Here is a 24,736-nt window from a genome sequence, read left to right as displayed (position 1 = left end):
TTCATTAATGAATACATCAGAGATGCCTGTTCCTAACACCTACTAAACACCCCTCCGGGGGGGCTTCAATAGCTGCATTACAATAAGATTCACAGATGACAAAGAGGGATGAAAACGATGAAAACCCAGTACATCTCTTGGACAAGGTACACCCTCCCAGCAGGTAAGTCAGTGATGTTGGTGATGCAGTTTGGGTATGTTCAGGACTCACAAAATATCCCCCTGAAGAAGCTACTCCCTATGTACATCAGTAGCCTTTGTTTATAGTTTTTCAGGTAATTTTCAGCCTGTTCTATAGTGTTTCCACATAAGCCCTCTCAAATTAACTCTACAGATAAAAGGCACCCAACCCCTGTGAACCAACTGCTTTGTGAAAATAAGGTTTACTCCTGATAAACGCATGTGTCTTATTTTAAGGAGTTTTCCCCTCTAGACTTCCCAATTTTGTCTATTCAGAGCAACCTGACTGTGGCATCATGAGTTGGATTTTCTCCCTTGTATCACAGAAACCTCTAGAGTAAATAAGCAAGAGCAGGCCCCTGAGGCTGCTATACAAAGCAAGCTGTGGAGCAGCTCCTTTCACAGGCGGCTTCTACAGCAAGTGCACAAGAGGAGCAGAGGAGGTATTAGAGTCCATATTATGCTGCTCTGGATAGGACATTCAGACAGACCTCCCCAAGGTCACCCAGGAAGAGCCAGAAAATGGTTTGGACATTCTGCATCTCTGGCTATCGCCATCAGTGTGCTTTGTCCCTAGGGTAAGGACTTCCAATGAGACACCATGACGGTGTTTCCCAAACACCAATATATCCTGATTCCATAATATAAAGAGATGACAGTACCTGGGAAGTTATAATGCCCCTTAAAAAACAGCATACTGAATTATCTTGAAGTATCTCTCTATATACATTTTTTCACTTATAGACACGTTACCTGGAATTAGCATTGTAAGAAAAATCAGACTTCAGCAAGACTTTATCACAGGCAATGGTCAGAGACTGACTTCAGGTGCCCCAGAAGGGTAATGGATACCAGATACCGTTAATGTGGAGTGATGTCTAAATTTTCACCACAAGAGATAACCACAGAGCGAAGAAAATCTTAAGGCAATGCCATTGCTTTGTTAGGAAAACCGGGATGCATTTGAAGGTCTGACTTTTTTCCCAGGTACATCACAAGGATAAGGACTGATGTTTCCTTCAAACCAATCTGACAGTAATCCACAGTGACTCTTCTCTGGAGACCACACCCTTCCAGATTTTTCTCTCTCATCAGCCATCTATGATAGTCATCTAATAATCACTTAATATCTGTAGTAAACATATGGTATCATTTATCCTAAAAATCTGAAATCATAATAGAAAGTTTAAATCAACATAAGCAAAGGACTCACAAACGAGCAGGTATAAAATTGTAGGTTTGCTAAATTTCTGGTTTTCTTAGCATAAACTTGAATACATAAATCATTAAACTCTTTCCAGATCGATTCTAGTTTCAGTGCACTAATTCAAACAGCCCAACCCCTCCCTTCCCTTCTGTTTACGTTTGAAAGTACATTTTCCATACTTCCACCTTTTTTAATTCAGTAACTGTTTCTTCCCCTCCTTTCAATTTCCTTCCTTTTTAGCAGCCTATTAAAATACAGAAACATATTAGCCATGTTTACAAACAAAAATTTGGGAACCCCATTGTCCTGCCAAGCGGTCTGTTGCTTCCAATAAAGAGACAAAAGACTTGTCAATACATACACAGATGTCTTAATCAAGGAGGAAATACTAAATCCTCTGATTAAACTGTGCAACAATGATTTTTTACATTTGAGGTAGGACCAAATGTGAATGGAAAGTACTTGTGGCAACAAATTCCATCAATAGCCATAAATATTTGCTAGTCATAGAAACAAATGACACACATCTTCACTTCCAACCATTCTGGCTGTACTCTGTGTACCATCACACTCACCCTTTGTGGAAAGCTACAGCAGAACAGAGCTTGCTTGTGGGTAAAGTTTTGCAGGGGTTTTATCAGTTTCAAATGCAATGGGTGGGATTCAAATTGCAAATTTTCAGACATCTACAAGGCAAACATGTATTTACTGGATTGCACTCCGGAAGGCTCACCCTTGTAAGAGTAGATTGTTCCTAGATATGATTTACAGGGCTTGGACATCATTTTATTAGGGCTCCCTCTGAAGCACCTGTGGCCTTAAGCACGTTATTTTGTAGTGGGCCTGTTGTTTTGTTTTTTCCCCCAGTTCAAAAGTACCTTAAATAGTGAAAGCAGCATGTGCAGCCCACCCAAGTACTGGCTTTACAGGACATGCCAGCATGCCTCACGAGGGACACGCAACAAGTGCAAAGCCTGTCAAGATGAGTGGGAGGGCTGCTGAGGGTGGAGGCGGCCAAACCTGGCACACTGCTCTTCTCGCTGACAACACAGAGCTGCTCCAGTGATGAACAATCCCTCGTGAACGCCCACATTTAGTTTCAGAGGCAATTAGCCGGTCGACTCCAAGGGAAAGCCGGGAATGAGAAAACATTCCTGCAGTGCAGACAACCAAGGACCGAGCTCCCACAGCGGGCTGGGAAGCTAAGTTAACTGACAGGACAAGATGAGGCAGACAGGCTCTTTAAGGGAATGATTCATCTCACTATAGAGTAGAGGTCTAAAATAAGAAAGATGAGTCATGCACTGGAAACATCCATGTCTCTCCATGGCCCGCAAAGGAAGCCTGGAGGACAGGCTCAGAAGTACCTACACTGTAGACATTCAACATCATAGAAGAGGAACCCCAGACCACACTATCATACGTGCCACGCTGCGGAAAAACTTGTATTTTAGAGGGCTGACACTACTCTTTATTTCTGAGCCTCAAGCAACACTTAATTGCACTTTATTCTTCAGCAAGGTTGAGTAACTCCAAATGTTTTATGTTTGGAGCAGCAATATGTGGCACAAGTCAAAACAAACTCCACCTCAAAGTGGAGGTGTCAATAGGAAAGAACAAGTATGCCTCAGCCTTGGCAAAGACCTCCTTGAGAAAGGTCAATTAATACAATCCCCTTTAGCTAAATGTAATCAGCACCATACTGAGGGCCACAAGAGGTACCTTCGTAAAAGCATGTATGCTACATCGTTAATTTAGAAGTGGCGGGGACACGCACAGGCTCAGTAAGCTGTAATTTAAAATACAGGTTTACAAAGTGACTATGACTCATATTTAAAGCTCTGAATGAATAAATTTCTAATGTGGCTGGCTTTATAGGTATCCCATCCTACATGTCTGAACTGTTTCTTTTTTTTTTTTTTGTATTACTATTATTTTCTATTTTTCTTTGCAGTTTGGCTTTCTTAAACATGAGGTTTTTGCTTAAGAAACCACATTGCAGAAATTGCTGCATACACTCCTGCTTTGTATGTGTGTGCCTGTACTGAGAAGAGCATTGGTTTCCCTCCCAGGCATCAGGCATTGGGAGTATCACAGGGACACACAGCTGACACCTAGCCCTGCAGCCACCTGAACTGGGAATTTCCACTCCACCAGTTAAACTTCCACGTGCTGCACAAAGTCCATAATGAACTGAAAACAAATTAATACAGGAAACCTTGCCCCATTTCTTACTTTTCTGAGTTTATCTAGAGCAGAGGCATCTCTGACAACACTGCAGGCAAGCGCAAGTCGTCTCCATACCTAGCCACCGAGGGATTGCTCCATCGGCTGTATGGGTCGGGTCGGTGCAAGGGAATAAACAGGCCACACAGACAGTCCCTCCCACAGACAAACCCCTGCACTACAAACTGCCCTGTGTGACAGGATCACAGAATGGTTTGGGTTGGAAGGGACCTTTTAAAGATCACATAGTCCAACCCCCTGCCATGGGGTACCTCTTCTACTAGATCAGGTTGCTCAAAGTAAATGGTATTGGTCCCCGTATGGACTCTTGAGGGATACCACTTGCTATTGGTTTCCACTTAGACGCTGAGCTATTGACTATAACTTCTTGTACACAGCCATCCATCCTTACCCATCCAACAGTCTATCCATCAAACCCGTATCTCTCCAATTCGGATTTAAGAATGTTGTGGGGAGTCGTATCACTGCCTTATAGAAGTCCAGGTAGATGACAGCCATAGCTCTTCCCTTGTCCACTGATGCAGTCAGTCCATCATACAAGGCCACTAGATTAATCAGGCGCAACTTGCCATGTTGGCTGTCCCAAACCACCTCCCTGTCTTCAGTATGTTTTGACATATCTTTCAGGAGGATGTGCTCCATGATCTTATCCAAAGATGTGATGGCAGAACATTAGGCTGAGGAAGTGCCAGGATGAGGAAGCAACGTAACACATACAGTCAGGCTCTCCTGTGCAGCAAGGCTACAGAGTAAACCCTGCCTATGGAAAACAGTCCTGTGACAAAAGTGTTTTCTGCATTAATAAGTGGATGTCTCCAATCTAAATGAGTTTTCAACATGACTTGTGTATGACAAATTATTTCTATGTCTGGACATGTGTGTTTTATTTTACTGAAGAGGGAACTTCGAGGATGCACTTAAGTCTCCCCTAGCTCCTTGTTCTCTATGCATCACCTCCTCCAAGCCTCTGCAGCACAGCACACATTTATCTCCCTGGGAGCAGGATGCAATTGCTGCAAAAGCCAACTTACACAGCTCTGAGCATCACCCAGAGGGCTTCACTTGAGAGCAATTTAACAGCACTTGCTTCCCAGGGTTGCAGTTTGCACCATAAGTAAAACTCTTCCACTTAGCAGGGAAAAGGGAAAAAGCAATACATCTTGAATGCAAAGTTTTACATTGAAATGAAGAAAACAATTTTCTAACTTCAGTTCTCATCAGAAAAACTTTGAGCCACTGCATGGTAATTGAAACCAAAAGAGTCTTTACCCTTGTAGAGCAAATCAGTTTGAACATGCATAGATAACAACCCCTGGAAAGGCAGCAATCAGCAAGTGTTTCACCTCTGCTATCCTTTTGTTAATATTCATGTTTATTTTCTGCTCCTTTTGCTTCTGATTTCCCATCTGACGGTATGAAATGGAGCCACACACATACAAATTACAGCTCTCACACTCATGGGGGAACTGCTGGCCTAACAGGCAGGCAAGCCACACCAGCAACCTCGATGCAAAACACCAACAACTTCAATGCATTGGGAGGTTCAGTGTTTCATGCACAAAGCCCACACGTAAGCCCATCTCTCCAACTCTACTTTTAGTTTTGTGCCTTTTCTCCCAAACAAATGTATCATAAGAAAAGCATATGCAGAAAAAAAGGATGCTTGGCACTGACTTTAAGTGACAGAATTTATATTTTTCTATGAATAAAGAAATGGCTTTGGAAAAATAAAGAGCTCCTTCCGAAATTAACAGGACATTGCCACCTCTGTAGAGGAATTTAGGTGTCTAATGCTCCACTGAATGCAAATCGAAACCCTGACTTCCATAGAAAATAGCTATTGGGAACCAGCTTACCAGGTTTAAATTAGCTGTTGAGGACACCTGCCACCCCCTCACCCATAAATTCACCAGATCTGGGCTTCAGTGACTACTGTGCATGACCCTGGGTGTAGGTTTGTGACTTAGAGGAAGCATGTGTTTCAGAACACCTGCCAAAATATTAATTTGTAGGCACTTAGAAATTCGGAAAGCATTGCATCTAATTTATTATTTACATAGCATAACTACCAACTCTCACTACCTCTGAGGAATAAATCCACTGCAATCAAAGCAGCTGGGACCTGCAAAGGTAGGAAAGGGCAGCGTTGCACCAGGGAACCCCTCCTTGGACCTTCAAAGATAACCAAAGACTGACAGCTCTGCCACTGGAAATCTCCGCAACATCAGGGAGAAATACACATTTATTGAAAGGAAGATTTATTTTACTCTGCTAAGAGATAAATGGCTTTAAAAACAGTCAAGTGGTATTTCTTTGCTATGGTAATAAAATAAAATAAATAAATTGGGCAGCAGCATTCTAGCACAATCCAGAGGCTGACAGTATGATAATTTATATCTGATGGAGATAAAACCAGGAGCCAGAACAGATTGAAATTTATGGAAGCAAGTTCTCGAAACTGCTTTAAGCAATGTAATACTCAATCAGCTGATTTTTTTCCAGTGCCTGCATGCCTTTGCCAACACTCAAGAATAACAGCAAGAAATAGTTACAGCAACTACTGGTCATTGCTTATCAAGTTCAGAATTTAGCTAAACAGAGGCAAGACCACAGTTTCAACCTCTATTCATAACTGCTTTAAACAAAGTACTTTGGTTGATGAAATATGGGAGATGTCATAATCCATACAATTAAAAAAAAACCCCGAACTATTATCCTCTAGCACAGCATACAACAAACAGAATTCGTCAGTAAATATGCAGCTAGCCAGATAAAACGTGTTTATTTTGTGCAAATTCCAGCACTCTGATTTACAGATATGGATGCCTCTGGCAGCCTGTCCACTGACTTCAGCAGGCTCTGCCTGAGGCTAAGAACTGGGGAAAAAAAAGGTGGTTTAAAGTAAAACTTAATGCTTCCACACAAATAAGAGCACTTCACAATTGTGCAGCTTTCTCTCTCATCCAAACAGAGTGCAAATGTCTAAACAGAAATGATCTGCCACACCTTCCAGCCTACAGGGAGATCTGAAGCACCTTCTGTGCCCAGGGAGCAGGAGAAGGCAGTATTTAAAACTAGGCATCTATAACATCATAAAGCAAGTAGACTTTATTCTTATCCATGGGTAAACCAAAAGGCCGAGTGACTTCTACAGGTAGGTAGATTTCATAGCGTAAAACCTAAGGTAAGACAGAAAAAAGTTACAATAGGTAACCTTAGTGGCTTCCATCTCTCCAACCCACCATCAGTTCACTTAATCATACTGGGGTTTATGGGGAGCCAGGAAAGACTTAAAAAGCAAAACTTCACTTTTTTCTTCTTTAATTCCTTATTTCATACAAGCGTTAGTTAATAAAACAAGGTAATGGAGCTCCACAGAATGAAATGTATACTCACTTTAAAAGTCTACAAACATTCTCCCTTTCTTGTTTTAAATACAGTTATGGATTACTGCCCTTAGTCTACAGCTATGTAAAAGTCTTCCAAGGAAAATAAAACAGTGTGTTGGGCAATTAGTTCCCCATGTCTAGAAAGGGAACGAAAGCTGGCTTACAAGTTCTTAGGATTTTAAGTACAAGATGATACATTTATTTTCCAATTTACAGAGAAGAAAATCAAGCTCATTTCAGAGCACATAATTTTGAAATATTTTTTGTTCGAGACAAGTATAGACCCAAGTATCACAAGCCCATGGAGGATTGACTTGGGCAAATACAATCCATCACCTTTAGTTAAGGGCATTTTCTAATGTTTTACTACTAATTCTGAGCATTATAAAGAATATAGCGCTGAATAGCTACATGGTTTGACCCTGAACTCCTGATGTACCCAGAATTCCTACAGATTTCATAATGAATAATAATTGCAAGATCAAACCATTAATCAACACATCTTACTAAGAAGAAACACATCAGCTCAGCAGCAGCCAACTGACACATAATTGCCTCTTGTTTAATTTTCTCAAAAGAGCAAAGGAAAAGGAACAAGATGCCGCTGCTTTGCTCTATTCAGGATGAAACAAAGTTCACTTCATTGGAAGTTTCAGTGCTACAGAACCACCATAAGGAATGCCCAAAAAGAGACACAGCATCAGTATTAACAAATATTATTGTCCCTTTGGGTTTTTTTCAGGCAGCTCCTACCCTGCAGCATTCAGATCTAGGATAAATCTCAGTCCTCCACTAGTACCATCAACTCTGCAGGGAGCAGGATTTCAGACTGATTCTTATCATTTTCAAGCTTCTAACATGCCATATCAATAGACATTACCATCTCTTCCCACCAGCATTTCAAACACTGTCTCTTTGTGAAATATGAAAGAGGATGCTAAAGAAAGGGCACCGACTTTGAAGCTCCCAGTTAATTATTTGTCTTTGCTAGGAAAGGAATGAGGAAGAGGGCTAGGGAGGGATAGGGCAAAGGAGGGGAGGTTAAATCAGCAACAACAAAACTATAAGATGTTAATGTTCACTGGTTCTAACATAATATTCAGCTGCACACATTTCCCAACCAGGTCCAGCCCCTGGCACATCACTGGTGTTTGCTTCTTGGCTTACTTTTTGTCTAGGTTAATTTTCTCCAGCAGACCATGCTGTCACACACACACAAAAATAAAAAACAGTGATTTGCTACCTCAACTAAACCAACAGCAAGAACACAGAACTATTCTGGCTTGACCTGAAAATCCGGAAACTTCAGAAGCTAACAGCTCACTGAGAAGTCCTCCTGGTCCTATATTCCCAAAGACAAGAGAAGCCCCCACACTGCATGATGGGGAGAGATGGCAGCAGGAAAGACACTCCTCACAAGGGTCCCCCAGATTTGGGATCTGCAAAGCCAAAACAGTTCTGTGGTACCGAGTTTCGAAGAACACTGCAAAGCCATTTTATTCCTATCTGCAGAGCATACAGAGAAGAATTCAGTGAGAAGCAAGATCGCTGTGTATGTGGTAACAGCTGCTGGAACAATTACATTTATCATTGCACAAAGACATAAGGAAAGGTTTATTTATTGTATTTTATACATGTGTCAGGGAGGACATAAATTACAAGGCTACTTTTTAAATGTTGCATAAAATGAAGAAGAAAGCAAAATAACCACCAAGGGGCTCCTCCAGGGCCAGACTCAGGACTTGTGCTCTTCAGGGGGTCAGCAGTCACCCAAGGACACCCCATCCATCCATTCCCTGACGGTGCAGTCGCTAAGCACCTCACAGGCAGCGCCCTTCTTGATGGCACCTGAGCCTGATGGCACATTTAGAAACAAGAGTACTGAAAATGGGACAGATGATCAAGCAGGGGAGAACACATGTAACTGAGGATCCAAACTTTTCCACGTAATACTTCATAAACAGCTAGGAATGTTTCCGCCATCTCCTACTTAAATTGACCCAGTTGTTGCCGTGCGAGCAAGTTCAAAATCATGGCTTTCATCTGTTACCCAAGGCGTCGGTCCATTTGCACACATGGTTTCTATTACCCTTAGAGATTTGCTAACTCAAAACAGGACAGCATGTCACCCTGTCATTTATGTATACAGAAACACTAGCATAAACGACATAACTGTGAGTAATGCATGTTATGAATTCCAGGTATACCACAATCGAAAGAAAAATTAAATTAAACCTGGGTTTTTTCCTCCTTTTACTTGTTTCACTGAACTGAATGCCATTTGATCTTATGCTAAGCACAGAAGGGCTCTGGACAGTGTTTCACCTTACACAAAAGTATCTTGGTGTGTATCTGCTAGCTAAGAAAACACTTCAGTTGATTAAATGACTCACATCCACCACACAGCTCTGGAGCACTGAACGGTGGTACAAGACAAACACAGCTCCAAGTTAATAATAGAACAAGTGATAAGAGTGGGCTGCTGCAGATGCCATCAGAGATTAGTGGTGGTTCACACAAACTTTCTCACTTATGTGTTAAGTCTTTTATCTAAGCTGTGCCATCAGTGACAGCCATCACTGCCAGGCTGCAGGAGGAGGATAGCACGGTCTACCACAACCAAACCAAACTGCTTTTGTGAAGACTCCAGGTCCCTCGTTAACGCTACCTAAACCTCCAAATTCTACTTCTATTTTGTAAGAGACATGATGCACTTGTCACATGTACAAGTCTGCAAGGCAGCTGTGAAGAGGGTTTTCTTCTTCACCACTGGATTTCAGAACTGCATCCCTGGTCAAGGGCCACTGGAATTTTGCTCTGGGTTCACACCAAAGATCCATCAGTTGCACCCCAGTCTGAACCATGCCCACAGTTCAGTAAAAATAGTATGAGAGAGATGTCTGGCATGTCAGCACCTACCGCGCAGCCTTGGAGCAGAAACACATCTCTGTTAACTGCCTGGCTGGATGGGTAAATGTTGATGTGAACTGACTGAACAAACTGGGATCAAAACCTTACTAGCAACAAAGTTAAATATTTGTCTCACAGGAAGGCAGCTAAAGGTCAGAGATGTAAAAGAAAAACCTAAGGATTTCTGGAATAATTTTACTTGTCCCAGATCTCTCTTTCTGGCCTCTTCTCTCTGCAAAGAAGGAAGTTTTAGAAAAGAATGAAGTAAGCTTGGCCACCTTGACAACTGCTTGAACAAGAAACGCTGCATATTCAGAACTGTCCTCACTTCTATTATTTCTAGTATAAAACAGGAAAGGTGACAAAAGATCATTTTTGGTACTAACTGCACTCACAGTCTTCAAGGTTGTCAACATCTCTGACTCTCAGGGACTTTTGCTCTCTTCCCATGACAAGACTGTGACTTGCTGTACAAGTGACTTTCATACAAGTGCTCACCTCCTCCTCGACAGCTGCTTTTATGCAGAAGACATCCTCCCTCCTCCGAGCACGTACACGGCACGTGGGTCCTGCTCATTCACTGTTAATGAGGTCTGACAACCAGCAATATACCAGGCAACACAATTCAGTGCCCCAAACACAGTGAACTGTGGAGGGGTGAAGAAAGAGGTGAGAGCAGAGGATGTCTTTACTGAACAGCAGTCCCGTTCAACAGTTTGAGCTGAAGACAGCAAATGGGACTGGATCAGTATGGGGTTTTCTGCACCTGCTACCACAGCCGTAAAGGATTCATGTTTAGTTCAAGGCCCGTGGACCACCTAGCCTGGTTCAAAAAAAGACGGGACAACTGTAACAGCCCTCATGGAGCAAGGCATCTGCAGTAGAAATTACCACCTCAGTCCCTGGGTTATGTCTGTCAATAGGAAAGGTTATATACCCTGAAAAACATCTTTTTGTATGCCAGAGCTACCCAGAAAAAATTGTTCCACTCTTTTTATATGCTGAAAGAAAGCCTTTAGTAGGTATTTGAAAGAAATCTGTATTATTGGATATAATTAAGTCTGCTAAAGCTGTAATGACTTTCTGAAGGATAATATCCCCCAGCTGCTTCTCAAAAATTCATGAAGGAAGAATCTATTACAGGTAATAAAAACTGTGTAAGAATCAAAGTTATTCTGAGTGATCATTTACCTCACAAGCTCACAAGTGACATCACTGTGAGAAAAAACACTACCATCTCCTCTTTATGGTCTACCATAAACACATTTCATCTGCAGTTAAAATACAGTGAAAGCCCAGTATTGCCCTTGTTTGGCTGCTCAGAGAATGGTGCCTCAGCTGTTCCCACTTACAGGCAAAGCTAGCTGGTGCTCCCCAGATTTGGTCGTCTGCTGTTGAAAACTGCTATCAATAGAAGTTTACTCTTTTCTTCCACAGTAACCTCCCTCAGCCTGTGCTATTAGCCTGAATATTTAAACAAAAACCAACCAAGGGTCTCACAGCTGTTCCCCAGGTACTAATGGCCTGAAGCCGTTAAGTTCCTACCTTGTGCTAATCTTACAAGCTAAGCAACTTTGGGTCGGTTTATATTTGGTAAGAGACCTCCGAGTGGTGGAGGGAAAAAAGCTGTTGAGTAACGTTCCTTCCTCTGGGATCTACTAAGTCATCATAGGACAATTACAGTAGGTTCTGGTCTCTCTAGTGAGATATTAAGCCAGGGCGAGGATTGCTGACAGTCTTCAAAGACCCCATTACCTCTTTTTATTACACTGACATTAGACAATTGCTCAGGCTAAATTCCAGTTTTGCTAATCACATTGTACCTGCCAGACTCCTCCTCTAATTGCAGAGCAGGTAAATGTAGACAGAGGGACCTCAGAAGGTAGACTCTACCTCCCTGCCCTGACGCACAGCTAAGGATACCTAGACCTTCCCTGTGTGGATACCCAAAGTTCACATTTTTCTAGGGAGTCTTCCCACTGCTTATCCAGCTGCAGAGTTAAAAGATTTTCCTAATATCTTGCCTGAAAATTAAGCCATTTACTTCTTGTCCTACTTGCAGTGGACCTAGGGAACAATCAGTCATTATGCCCTTCAAAAAAAATTATTTTTTTTAGTTTGAAGAGTCTTGGCACATTCCTCTCAAAACCTACTTTTCTCTATTCAAAACAAGTACCACTTCTGCCAGGCTTTTCCTGTAGGCCTGCCTTTCTGGACCTCTTAATGACTTTTTCCTCCCACTGAGACTCTCTCCAGTTTGTCTACCTGTTATTAGAGGACGTGCACAGAAGCTGGCACACTCAAAAGAAAAACCAATATCCAGCTCTTCAGCACTGCTCTCCTCTGCAACAGAATCACAGCCTGCAACTCACATTCAAAGCTAGGACGCTATTCACTCCTTGCCGCAGCATTTATACAACAGTGCTGTGCACTGTAAAGCTTGTCGTGTGTCATGCAGGTGAGGTGACTGGCATAAGCTGTGGATTTAAACTCACTAGGAGGTCCCAAAAGCTGCCTTGACCCATGCTGCTGCCCCAGCAGCTCCCTTGGTTTGGCTTGGTCTGGGCAAATCTCCTTTAAACACAGCCTGATGTGACTTCACAGCGTCCAAACCCCTGTCACGTTAAAACTTTGCTGTAATGTTAAAACATTGCTCCAGGCATACATAAAAAATAAACTGTTATAAAAGTTAAGTCCCAATCCAAAACAGACAAGTTATTACACCAGGGGATATGGAAAGACAAACGGATACATCTGTCTTCAGAATAACCAAGTTTACGCCAAGAATTTTGGCTCCTTGCTCATCAAGAGACAGAGTAGCTTCCTATCCAAGCAGTACCCAAAATTTACCAGGATTTTAAAGATGTGAAGTCAGCTTGAAAACGCTATACATACAATCAGGCAATGAAAACATGATACATTTTTTTTACCAGATTTGTAGAATTAAAAAGGACTCTTTGCATAAGCCCTACGTATTGCTGACATAAGCATAAGTAGCACTGTCATTTTTAAATTAAAATTCAAATGTAGAATCTAAGTAAAATCTTAGCAATAATTTAATGCTAAATTTTATGAGGTTATTTGGAACCTGCCACGTTATTAACTGCCAAACAATTATTCCACAGACCTTTGAAGATATCACTCCAAAATAATTTGTAGATTTCAATTACATTAAAGATAAGGCTGTGATCAGTCATTACTGAAGAGAAGCAGTAACCTCTTGGAAATAGTTTCTATTTAAAGAAAAACAAAACCTGCAATCCAACAAGCAACAGCAAAAGGCAGTTAGTCTGTATTTTTTAAAGCACCAAAACGCAAATGTATACCAGTGTAAGGAATGCCTACAAAAATATAATCTCACAAGATTTTTCTGTTTTGGGAAATCATACTTCATGTTTCAAAATATGTTATAACTCCAGACAAAACACAAATGGGCCCAGCAGCAAAATCTAACTCCTAGCTTCTAATCACTGAAGGCAAACATTTTTATATCCTTAGAGATGAGATGGAAGAGCATCCAAAATAACACCAGGTTAATTTAGGCAGCACTCCACACCTTTGGACAGCCACAACAACAAAGTCATGTCCAGCTGATACTACAATTTTCAAACTAAGTTTAGTTATTTGCTTGTTTTCCAGCAGGCATGCTTTCCAAAGACACACCTGTGGCTGCAGCCTAGCAGCCTCAAGCATTTCGCCAAGCCTGCCTTCCAGGAGCCCCCCACTGCACAGCCCTGGCTGCACTCCTGCAGACAGCAAGACCCTGAACCTCGGTTTTTAGGAGAGACAGAGTCACAGCATTTGCCACGTCAGCAAGCAGAACTGCAGGAACTTTAAATATCTGCCGGGACTAACATTACCCTTTTTTCTTTCATGCATAACCATGTAAAACTTTTTTTTTTCCTCCTCCATGGAAATAAATCTGTTCAGAAGGCAAAGGACTCCAGCTTTTCTTAACCGGACTCTCAGAGAGGGCTCCTCCCCATTTCAGTGCACGAGAGCCAGCATAACCTTGTTATTGCAATCACTGTGATAAGAATTTGCTGTTATTTCAAATTCCAAATGCAACAATTATTTTTTTTTTTGTACCATCACACCCCGCAATAACATTTCAAAACTCGCCTCATGTCTGCAGCGCTATGCGGGTTCAGACCTCACTAACACCTATTGCAAGAGCAAGTTATACATGGTGGATTTTGTGTGGTTCCAAGTAGCTGGAGTTTTTATCTCCAGCATATGTTACCAGACCAGAGGTTAACAAAACTATGAACATAGTTGGGCATTTTATTAGCAACAACACAGGTTTAAGGGCTCCCACCAAAATACAAACTGGATTACAAACTTCCATTTGCTTTACATTTGCAGCACAACATGTAACATTTCCCATTCTTCAATGACCATCATATGCTCTTAATGCTGAATTTTGTTTATTATTTGTCAGCAAGAGCAGAAGCATCTGCTCTTTGGTAGGCTCCACCAGGAGCAAAACAGCTGGGAGCAACACAGCTCCCAAAAGCACCAGAACAAGCAGCTCCGGCAGCTCCCAGAGCTGTCACATCGCTAAATTACTTTATTCCCCGATGCTTTCAGTTAGCATTTTTCATGCATGCATCTTAAGGCACGAAGAGACACTTCTAACCTTGGTAGTCAAACTCTTCCATCTGCGCTCAGTCTCTCCGCTGAAGGAGATTTACCAGCGGTCAGGAATAGCGCACGACTGCACAGGCAGTTTCCCGCAGATGCAAGGGCTGCTTATGGATGAGCCTCCTCCATCTTTCCCATCCTGTCTGGGTCTTTTTTTCCCCCCTTGTGGTGTTGCTGGTTGGTTGGCTGCAGCTGTGCTTGGGAAATAAATAACTCTGCTTCAGGAAACTTTAAAGTGATTCCAAGTAGGCATCAAATAATTTCCTTGTGCATTTTTTGAATTAGTTTTTTTTTATACTGCCACAAAGTAGGATATTCAATTTGATCTCTGGAAATACTGTGTTCATCAGTCTTTTGCATTAATTCAATGATGTAAGTGTCAGCAGAGTTATAACCACGGTGTAGCACTGGGAAAACTGAGCGAAGTTTGGCCTTACTGATTTTTCATTACTGCCATCATGCTGGCTCACATAACACACTCCAACATCGCCACCATAATCAGCAGTAGGGAAAAAAAAAAACCCTTATCTGAAAACCTCTGCAGGCTTCAGAAATGGACTGACAATGGTTTATGGACAGATGGAAGACACTGAAAACATACAAAACCCACAGCAAAAAGCAATCCCAACCTGGTACAGCACAGAAGACCTGCATAAGGAGCCTGTCCCTCTCCCCCAAGCAGCATTTACACACATCAGCACATCACACTGGCAGCTGTTGCATGCTGCTGCCTTTCTCCAGAGCTGCCGGTAGAAGCCACAGACCGCCAACTTAAGCAGCCTTTTCTGAGAGAGGCATCCATCCTGTCTTAAAGCAGTCTACAGTGAAATACAATGTTACCTGACAAAAAAAAAAAAAAAAAAAAGATAATAAAAAAAAAAATCACCCATTCCTTTTTTTTTTAGCTATTGTGTATGATCACCACTTCCAAAAATGGCAGTACTCAGACCACTTCCACTTTATTTTCCCATCACTTCCCCCCCTACATTTTTATTTAACAACTCTATTTCAAAACCAGTAATTCCCAGAATTTTAGTCCCACTATCACCAAAGCCTTATCTTAACTTTAAGTAGATTTTTCTTAGCCTGAAGCAACACACTCAAGTCAAATAGCTGAACGCGGAAGACACTCGATGGTCTCAAACTTAACCTGGCAAATCCAACCTGTAATATATTTACTAATTGTTTTTCACTTGGCTTAATTAGCGGGATTTAAATGAGATCTCAGCAACAACGTGCCCAACACCACAGACCACAGCAGCGATGTTTCACACTCCCCCTGGAGATGCACAAAACATACTGTGGGCTTTCCAGAGCCTCTAGCTCTCCGACAACACAAGGCACTGCCAGTTCTCCAGTGTGACAAGCAGCCTCTCCTGATCCTACTTCTCTGCCGGGATTTCCTCAAAAATCGTTAAATAAATTACGGTATGCTTTATTTTTGCCTCCTGTTTTTTGATGCCATGCTTAGCACATGTTTTCAAGAAACTATCTGAATCCACATGGGCACAATATTTTTCCCTGTGAATGCTGAAATTCTTCCATAATTACAATCTATTAAAAGCTGGGCTTTAGAAGAATAGCAAGTAACACGACATTGACAACAAGGATCACAAAAACTGACGCTGCAAGATCTAGATGCCTCAATGTGGTATCAATACCACAGCACATGAGGATGCCAGTCACTATCCTGAAGAAACAGGTGACAATCTTGTCCTCATCACTGCAGCAGTGGTGAAGGAAGTAAGGGATTATCTCACTCCTCCTTCTAGACCTTTCAGGAAACAAGGGGCAGAAAACAGCATTTTTATTTTTCCATCACAACCCCCCATGGAAGATGTGGCGAATCTAAAATTCAAACTATACAGAAGTTCATTGTTCATCTCTTTTTTAAATAAAAAATAAATTACTGGAGGCGCACAGGCAAAGAAAAGCAAGCAAATTTGCAAATGAGACCCCATGATCACAGGACATCTTCTCAGATGGTGGTCTGGATGTTAGTAAGGTCTCTTTATCATGGGAGTCTGAGCACACCCGGATAAAGCTTCAGTTTAAGGACAGGGGAAAGTTTAGCCATTCCACAGATAACTGTTTTTATTCTTGTCAAGGCAAATATCACAATTAGTTATTCACTTTGACCAGGAAGGCAGTCCTATCTCTAGCAAAATCCCATTTGCTCCTCTTCATGTCATTCCAGCTTCTTTACATATCTGCACATCTCCGCACAGACCACTAGTACTGCACCCTGACAGTGGGACCTCAAAATCGGTGCCAAGCTACTCTTTCCTGGCCTTCAAAAGCTGGCTCTTCTCCCTCTGGAAGACTGCAAAGAAAACTCCACAAAAGAAACACATGAATCTGTACGTGATTCCTGAGGGAGTGGCATCTGTCAAAACCACAGCCGGCATGGAGCTTGCTGAAGAAAGCAGCATCCCACGACTGGTCACACGTGGCGATAACTGGGGGGAGAAGTTAGTACTGACGCTCCTCACTCTTGCTGGACTCCAGCTGCTAATGATGGTCCTCACGTCTCCAGAAGGCTTTACAATCATTACCAGGATGGAACCTCATTACAGGTCCATCTACTGACTCATTAACTAACTCATTAATTCTCCTGCAGACCATGTCTTACAAACATTTCTTGACAGCTTTCGTCGAATAAAATGGCATTTGGATGCCAACAGTGCCAAGGGTTGAGGACTTTTCCCAAGCTTGCTCCTGTTGGGGCGCTTCAGCCTGCTGAGGCAGCGTGGTGACAGCGGGTCAAGGTCACCTGTCCAGACTGAGGTGTCTGACCTGGTTCGCCCCCACCCCAGCACACTCCACGCCTCCCCTCCCGCTGCTGGGCAGCATCGCTCGAAAAATCTCTTGACCACAAAAGGCCTTCCCTGGAAGCCGCCATCACCCCACCTCACCTCACCTCAGCTCACACCACCCTCCCGCCACCTCCCCTACCAGCGACACCTCGGCACGGGGACGCGGCCGCACCTGCGAAGCGGGGCTCCTACGGTGGGATGTTCTCCGGCGGCCACAGAGCGCAGCCCCGAGCGGGCCGCCACTGGGACCCCAGGAGCCCGCCCGCCCCCAGCTCCGCCTCAGGGGAGAGGGTCCGCCGCGGCTCCGCGCCGCTCACGACACGGGCGCCTCCCGCCCCGCCCCAGCCCGCCCTACCTTCCTGCGGCGGCCGCCCGGGGGCTGCAGGGGGCAGCAGCCGGGCGCGGCGCTCCCCCGCCGGCCGCTCCGCACGTAGGTGACCCGCCGCCTGCCCGCCGCCGCCGCCGCGCCCGGGTGCTGCTCCGTGCCGCGGGCCGGGGGGGGCGCCCGCCCCGCCGCCGCTGGCGCCCGGGGCTTCTCCTCCGGGCACCAGGAGCGCCTCATGCCCAGCTGCAGGCAGAGGAAGAGCACGGCCGACAGCAGGCAGAGGCGGAAGGCCGGGCCCCGCCAGAGCGGCCGCTCCTTGGGCATGGCGGCGGGGGCTCGCCCTGCCCGGCGCTGCCGCCCCCCCGCCCCGCCGCAGGGCTCATGCCGCCGGCGGGCCGGGCCCCGCGGCCGCCGCCGAAAGTTGGGAGACCCCGCCCCGAGCGGGGCCGGCCGGGGAGGGGCCGGGACGCCCCTGCCCCGGCCCCTGCCCGGCCCCTGCCCCGGCCCCTGCCCCGGCCCCGGCCCCTGCCCCGGCCCCGGCCCGGCGGGGGCTGCGGGGCGCCGGGGCTGGGCCGGTGCCCGGGCGGAGCGCGGGGCTGCCGTGGGTGGGTGCCCGGCCGCGGGCTCTGCTGACGTTGGGCGCTGTAATGCCACGAGGTAGTGGCGGTTTAGTGGGGGCTTGGGTGTTGCTCGTACCGAAGTAGAACAAAGTAAAGGGCAGCCCGGCCCTGCACCTAAGGACTTCGCTTCTTGGAAGGTTAGAGCTGGCCGTGAAGGATGAAGGACACCCCTGGACAGCCAAGATAGCACCAGTTTCAAAGATGTGTCTTTGAAACCCTCCCGGTATCATCTGGCGTTACAGATAAGTAGCTCCAGGCTGACTCCAGGGGTAGCTACATCAATAGACAAGCAGCACGAATGCCTCAAAATGGAGTTGCCTTGCAGGGTGTTACTACAGTCGGTAACCGGCAGCGGGGCTGTTAGCGATTAGTCTAATGCTGTTGGGCCTGGACATTTGAAGGTTATGAGCACCCTGTGTGAACTGCATTGGGGTGCCTCGGTTTGGCTGGGATACCTCCTGCACACAAATAACTTTTTTAAGTCTACGCTCTGCATCCCAGCCTCTGGGCACAGGCCAGCTGTGAGTTTCCATGATGCTTCTTTGGTTTCACCCGTGAAGGAAAGGCTCTGGGTGAGCTGAGCAGGGCCGAGTCCCCCTCGCCTCTGCAGAATAACGTGGGGCTTTTTGTCCCGCAACAGGAATACGCTGCACAGAAGTACAAAGTACATGGGGCAGCTTTGGTCTTAAGCCACAACGCTAAACCATCGCTGAGCGACAAGCAGATAGCAGTGGCTGGTGGGATTTTCTGAAGCAGGAACCACAGTGGGGAGATGTGTCAGTGGCAGGAGGCAAGCTCTGCAGGAACAGGGAGGAGGGCAACGGCAGCTGGTTTGCAGCACGTGCAGCTTGTGAGTAATAAATTTGTTCTCAGGTGGGATGTGCAGGACACGGATGCACAGCTACTTGCCTTATCTTTGCTGAGTGGGGGAGAGAGGTTGTGACCCTTGTCCCCTGCGTGAGTACTGTGCTTCCAGCGCTCCCGCCTTGTCTGCTGGCAAGGGACACATTCTCTGCTGAGCTCCTTCTCCCTCCTTTCCGATGTCCTCTCTGGGGCAGCAGCCTGCACTGCTCCTCTCTAACTTGTCCTGTCTGTTCACTGCCTGGGGCAGAGCTGGAGCTGGCTCCTGCTGGGGGAGCAGGTCAGAGAGGAGTGCTGGGAGAAGCAGAGCCTGGCAGCAGCCAAGCAACCAGAGCTGCTGGCAGCAGCCAAGCAACCAGAGCTGCTGGCAGCAGGACAGAGGAGCTGCAGGCAGGAAGATAAGGGAGGGAGCAGTGATCTGTCTGGTGAAGTGGGATTTCAAGTGTGGCTCCAAGCACAGATGCACTGGCAGGTCAGGTGCATGCTCCCTGCCATTTAAACGTTGCCGTCCTCTTTACGTAAACTATTCTTCTAAATTAGGTTAAAGCAATGCTATAGTTGTTTTAAACTGCCCTAAACGCAGACTGCTCTGGGAAGGGTATAGGTGGCAGTCCTGCCTGCCATTCCTGTAGCAGGAGGAGGGACTCCTTTGTCTTAAGCTAAGCCAAACCAGGGCAATGACCCAGATGAAAACTAACTCAAGAAAAACTCTCAGTTTCCTAACAGACCTGGATGCCATTTTTGGTACCATCCTGTCTTTTGGTCAGCCTACAGCCAATATGGGACAGCCTCGGGGTGGCTTATGCCTCCAGGGAAATGCAGTGCAGATCAGAGCACTTCTCCCCCCCCCCCCCCACCCCTGCTCAGAGGTGCCCATCCCATCCCCTTTGGGCAGGCTCTGGTGCTTGCCACAGGGAAGGAAGTTGGTCCTGGCAGCAAGTTGGTCCTGGCAGCTGACCTGTCTGACAACTAACACGTTTTTCCTCTGTTTGCACCCACTCCACCCCGCCTTAGGTGACTAGACAAGCCCTGGTGCTAGTGAAAGAGAGGAACACATTTATGAGGGCAGAGGGAGAGAGTGACTACAACAACCATGACCGGCATCAGCTTAAGAGACAGGCACCCAGCAATATCCATGAGCATTGCCTGGAGTTCATCAGCAGAAGGTCACCTGGGCTGGCACAGGGCCACCTATGCATCACTTTGCTCCTCCATGTGAAAGGGCGTCATTCATCTGGAGGACAGAAGTAATGCTGCTGCTCAAGGAAGAGAGGTTTAGACATACATAGAGTACACTAAATGTAGTGATAAATGTGACAAGACACAAGACTTGCAATACTGCTAGCCAAAATCATTATATCACAAAACTCTTACCACTGCATCACAAAATTCTTACCTTCAAGGCTGTAAAACAAAAAAACCCCATCAGCATCTGGTCAATAAATAACGGCGTGTGAAGGTCCTATTAAAAGAAAAGTTTGTGTTTGTATGGTTATGGAGAAAATCTTAAAGGCAGGAGTATAAAGGTCAAGACTCGGAAAATATAAAGTGCCCAAATACATTTTAAAACACTCTCTCTTGAAGTTTAATCCTTGAGAAATCAAAGCTTTCATAAAAACTTGAACAATGCGTATTCAAATAAAGGAGGTCTAACTGAGCAGAATAAAAGCCACAAGGTCTTTCTTAGGTTTAGTATCACAGGTTCGTTTGTTGTTCTTACTTCAACAGAAAGCTCAAATACTTGAATCCAGCCACTCTTCTCGTCATCAGTGAGCTGTAACTGTAAATGCTGACCTTGTACAAGACATTCCCTTCCTTGGAAGGCTGATCAGCCCCAATTTGTGAGCATGCTAGGAGTGGTCCTTATAAATAGTTCACAAAATTTAAGTCGGTGTTTTCATTTTGCTTTTGTGTTTCAACAAACGATTGAATTTCTCATGCCCTCCCCATCTCTTTCGAATGTAAGTCTGTCTGTTTAAAACACCACGGAGGGTTTCTAAAGATAGAGAAAAAGGGAGCAGTGGTAGAAAAGGATCTCAGGAAATCTCAGGAACAATGAGAAATTTTATCTGGATTAGCATGAGAATCGGGGGGAATTAAGATAGTACCTTAGCAGTCTCACCTCTCCATTTTAACAAGTGAATTACAAAGCAATTTCTCCCCCCAGGAATTGGCTGCAAAGACACCTGTATGTGAGCAGTGCCTGTTAAGAAGGAAAGCAAATTAAAATCGCATCTTAATGTGTGTAACTTCAGTTCAACTGGAGGATGGACTTTTTCGAGGTGATTGCTGGGAAACACAGCTTCTGCAATGTTTCACAGCTGCTGGAAAACATGGTCACTCTTCAAGTCAGGCAGCAAATAGCCTCCCCTCCCTGTTTTTCCCAAAGAAAGGTGGTTGGTGTTAGAAGAACATGTATCATGCTGGATCCAATAGGGCACAAAGTACTGCCATGCAATGCAAGGAGTAACTGAACCAGCAACTGAGTATGAGCATGCACTTTCTACTGAGAGTGATCATTATGCCCTGGTAACCAAAATCAGAGATCGGTCCTACTGTGTCTGCTTTTCATGTAGGTGCCACAGATTTCTGCAGCTCACTTCATTTCTCTAGGAAAAGTCTTAAAAAATTTAAAATTCCTTCCTCATTTACAAATTTGTCTACAGTGAGAGCACAGCGCTAAACCTCTGGAAGGAAAAAGTTTAACATCAATAGACGTTCATTGCTTTGGTGCTGTCTTTGCTGCTTATAAATTACATCTTGCCTGGGATGTTGTTGGTAGCAAAATCTCTCCTTTGCAACAGTTCTTCAATGTTTTCTTTTATGGCCATTTTCTGTTCAAACATTTTGCTGTCTGTCTCCTGCCTCCACCCATTGTCAAGGCTTCTGTTTATCCTCTGGCTAGTCAAAAAGTCTGCCCAGATCTCTGTGCAAAATTAAACCCCAGGCAGGAAAAGCACCACTAGGAATTCCCTGGATTCTCCAAGGGCTGTTAATGAAAGTCAAACATTCCTCCTATAAAATGAGTAAATGAATAAAAATGGGGTTTTTTTTGACTCTGCTTAACAACTCTGGGTTTGGTATGAGCCACTTGGCAAAATCTACTTGACAGAGTGAAGGAAAGCTTTTTTCCCTCTACTCCCTCCTACACTCCTGGCTAATACTTTGAAAACCAGAGTGACACTGGTCCATACACATGAAAACAGAGAGGTTTTGCGCAGAAACTTTCACAAGATCATTTTAAAAGCAGCTGCATGAAGAGAAGCACGGTGTGTCCTTCCCCACAGAAGATGTGTGTGCCTCTCTGATCCTGAGTCTACAGAAGTCAGAGCTTTGGTCCAGGCCTGTTTTATTGCTTTGCACATTTATGTGCCAAAGCTCTGCCATAGCCCTGATGAATGTGGGATGAAATGTTTATAGCTCCCAAGGTGACTTCTCAGTGATGGCTTCAGTGCAAGCCTGGTCTCATTTCTGTTCCTTAAAATTGCAGCTAGAAATGCTGGCAGTATTTCTCTATGCACCAAGTAACAGACCTCCCTGGAGCCTGCACGCAGCCAGCAGCTCCACAAGGGAGGTAGGTGCAGCCCTTACTCCTTCCCATGCCTTAAATCCCACTGAAAACTCAGAGGAAGAATCTCTATTATCTTCTTGGTGATAGCAAAATGGAGAAGTAAATCGGCTGTGTTGGTCACCCACTTACTGCTGCTGAGAAACACGTGTCTGAACAGCTGTCAAAGCTACAGCTCGGCTGCGTGGATCATTACAGCCACTTCTCAGCTTGCCACTGGTAGGTTTGAAGGTAACAGCTGAAAAGACCCACGTCTGTTCATGCAGTCTCCCGTTAGCTCTCCTGAGCTCGTGGGCTATTGAGGCAGTTTAATACAAGACGGATCTTGCTGTTCAGCAGTTCAGCTCGAGGCACAGGCAGAAGCTCTCTTTTCCCTCCAGCTATGCAGAGATTCAAACACCACAGCCTAGCCGTGTGAATTTGATGAAAGAGATAATTGATAATTTATGGCCTGGAGAGGGGATTATAGATTAAGATTTACCTTTGAGTCACGTTCTTGTGCATTTGCACACACGCATACCTGCATCTGTGCACGTCACGTACATTTGCTGCAGGATGAGAAGAGGAATGAGCTGGCCCTTCAGTAGAAGATGCTTTGCAGCTTTCTGCTGTCTCCTCGGCCTTACCTTTATTTATTTAACCCTAATCTTTGTGGTATCTACAATTGCCTCCAGCAGTTGTGTTTCACTCCTGGAGAGGAACAACAGTGGTTTTTTGGTCTGCCTTTTACTAAATTGTCTAATAATTCTGAACAAGCAAAATTCTGCCTCCTTTTTAAAGGAAGAGCTGGCAATTTTATTGAATAGATACTGGTATAAAAACTGAAAACATGTATCACCATTTTAAAAATGGAATTTAAAATTTAAATGGAATTAAAAAATTAATTAAGCAGTGATAGCTCATATGCAGTTCACGTACTATTGCACAAAGATTTTTGTGATATTAGTTTGTTGTCTGTATTTCCCCCGTATCTATACTGTAATCCCAGACAGATGTCCATCTTTGCTTAAAAATTACCCTGAGTTTCTATTACAAAATCCTATTTTCTGTACATTTTAAAGATTACCTTGGTGTTACTCTGGCCTCGGCTTTCTCCCCTGTTTTGGATACAATCAATTTTACTGGTATTTTTACACTTGTAAGCTCAAAGATGAATAGCTTTCATTAAAAAATGTAATTGGTAAAGGGATTAATCTATAATGCTCAGAATTCTGCAAAACACCACAGCTGGAGTAGTAATTATGGCTTTAAGAAGTTATATAAGCCTTTTTATTACATGTTTTTAATGGGTTTACATAGTACAGTACAAATGCCAAAGTATTTATACAGGGGATGGCAACAGCACTGGAGTAATGGAGCAGATGTCATAATCCGATCACTGAGAGAGACTTTCATCTGCAAGCGCTCAGGGAAAAGGGCTCTCCAAGGGGAGAAGAGATGCCAGCCAGAGCGCCAGGGCTGCTAGGGAGAAGAACAGCAACATGTTCCAGGTAGCAGATTCACCAAAAAATTAAGACCCATAATTAATGTGCTGTGCACTTTTTCTAGTCTGTCTTGCAACGTTATTTGATACACTGGCATGTGTCTGCACAGTTTATGCCTCATTAAAGGCTATAGGATAAAATAAAAGCTGGGAGTGGTTAGCAGCATCCTTGATGGACCTGATGGGTGAAAAGCAGCTTTCATAGGATAGGAGGTGTGCAAAAATGTCCTGGACGAGTATGCAGGCCAATATTTATCCACCTTTAATAAAGGTCTCACCCACATGTCTGAAAAGTGTCCCATTTTTGCAGGACACTAAGTTCACCTGTAACAAAAAGGTTGCTTTTCTGAACTATCACCATGTGGTCAGCCAGTCCTCTTCTCCAGCTGGTTGCATTTTAAATGTCTTAAAATCCTAACGAGGAGGAGAGAAATGGCCTTGCCCTCAGCAGAAAAGATGCCACAGCTCCCCTGCAGCTGAGCAGCC

At 44.5% G+C, this 24,736-nt stretch overlaps 1 protein-coding gene across 4 annotated transcripts in view; it reads right to left on the bottom strand.

Moving 5' to 3' along the window:
• The window catches only part of METTL24 (methyltransferase like 24), a 48,124-nt gene extending 29,956 nt beyond the window's left edge, over nt 1–18,168 (bottom strand). Inside the window, exon 1 of one of the 4 annotated variants that reach the window (XM_056343058.1) lies at nt 17,749–18,168. In XM_056343058.1, the coding sequence (XP_056199033.1) occupies nt 17,749–18,042 (294 nt within the window). In that variant the 5' untranslated portion in view covers nt 18,043–18,168. Of the gene's footprint in view, nt 1–14,572; nt 14,775–17,565; nt 17,677–17,748 lie in introns of those variants that run through there. The other 3 variants (XM_056343059.1, XM_056343061.1, XM_056343060.1) reach the window with 3 other exon arrangements.
• Between the last annotated feature and the right edge of the window lie 6,568 nt (nt 18,169–24,736).

The sequence above is a fragment of the Falco biarmicus genome, chromosome 6 (genome assembly GCF_023638135.1).
Source record: "Falco biarmicus isolate bFalBia1 chromosome 6, bFalBia1.pri, whole genome shotgun sequence".
NCBI lineage: Eukaryota > Metazoa > Chordata > Aves > Falconiformes > Falconidae > Falco > Falco biarmicus.
The sequence above is the reverse complement of the archived record's forward strand: the minus strand, read 5'-3'. Positions and strand labels throughout refer to the sequence as shown.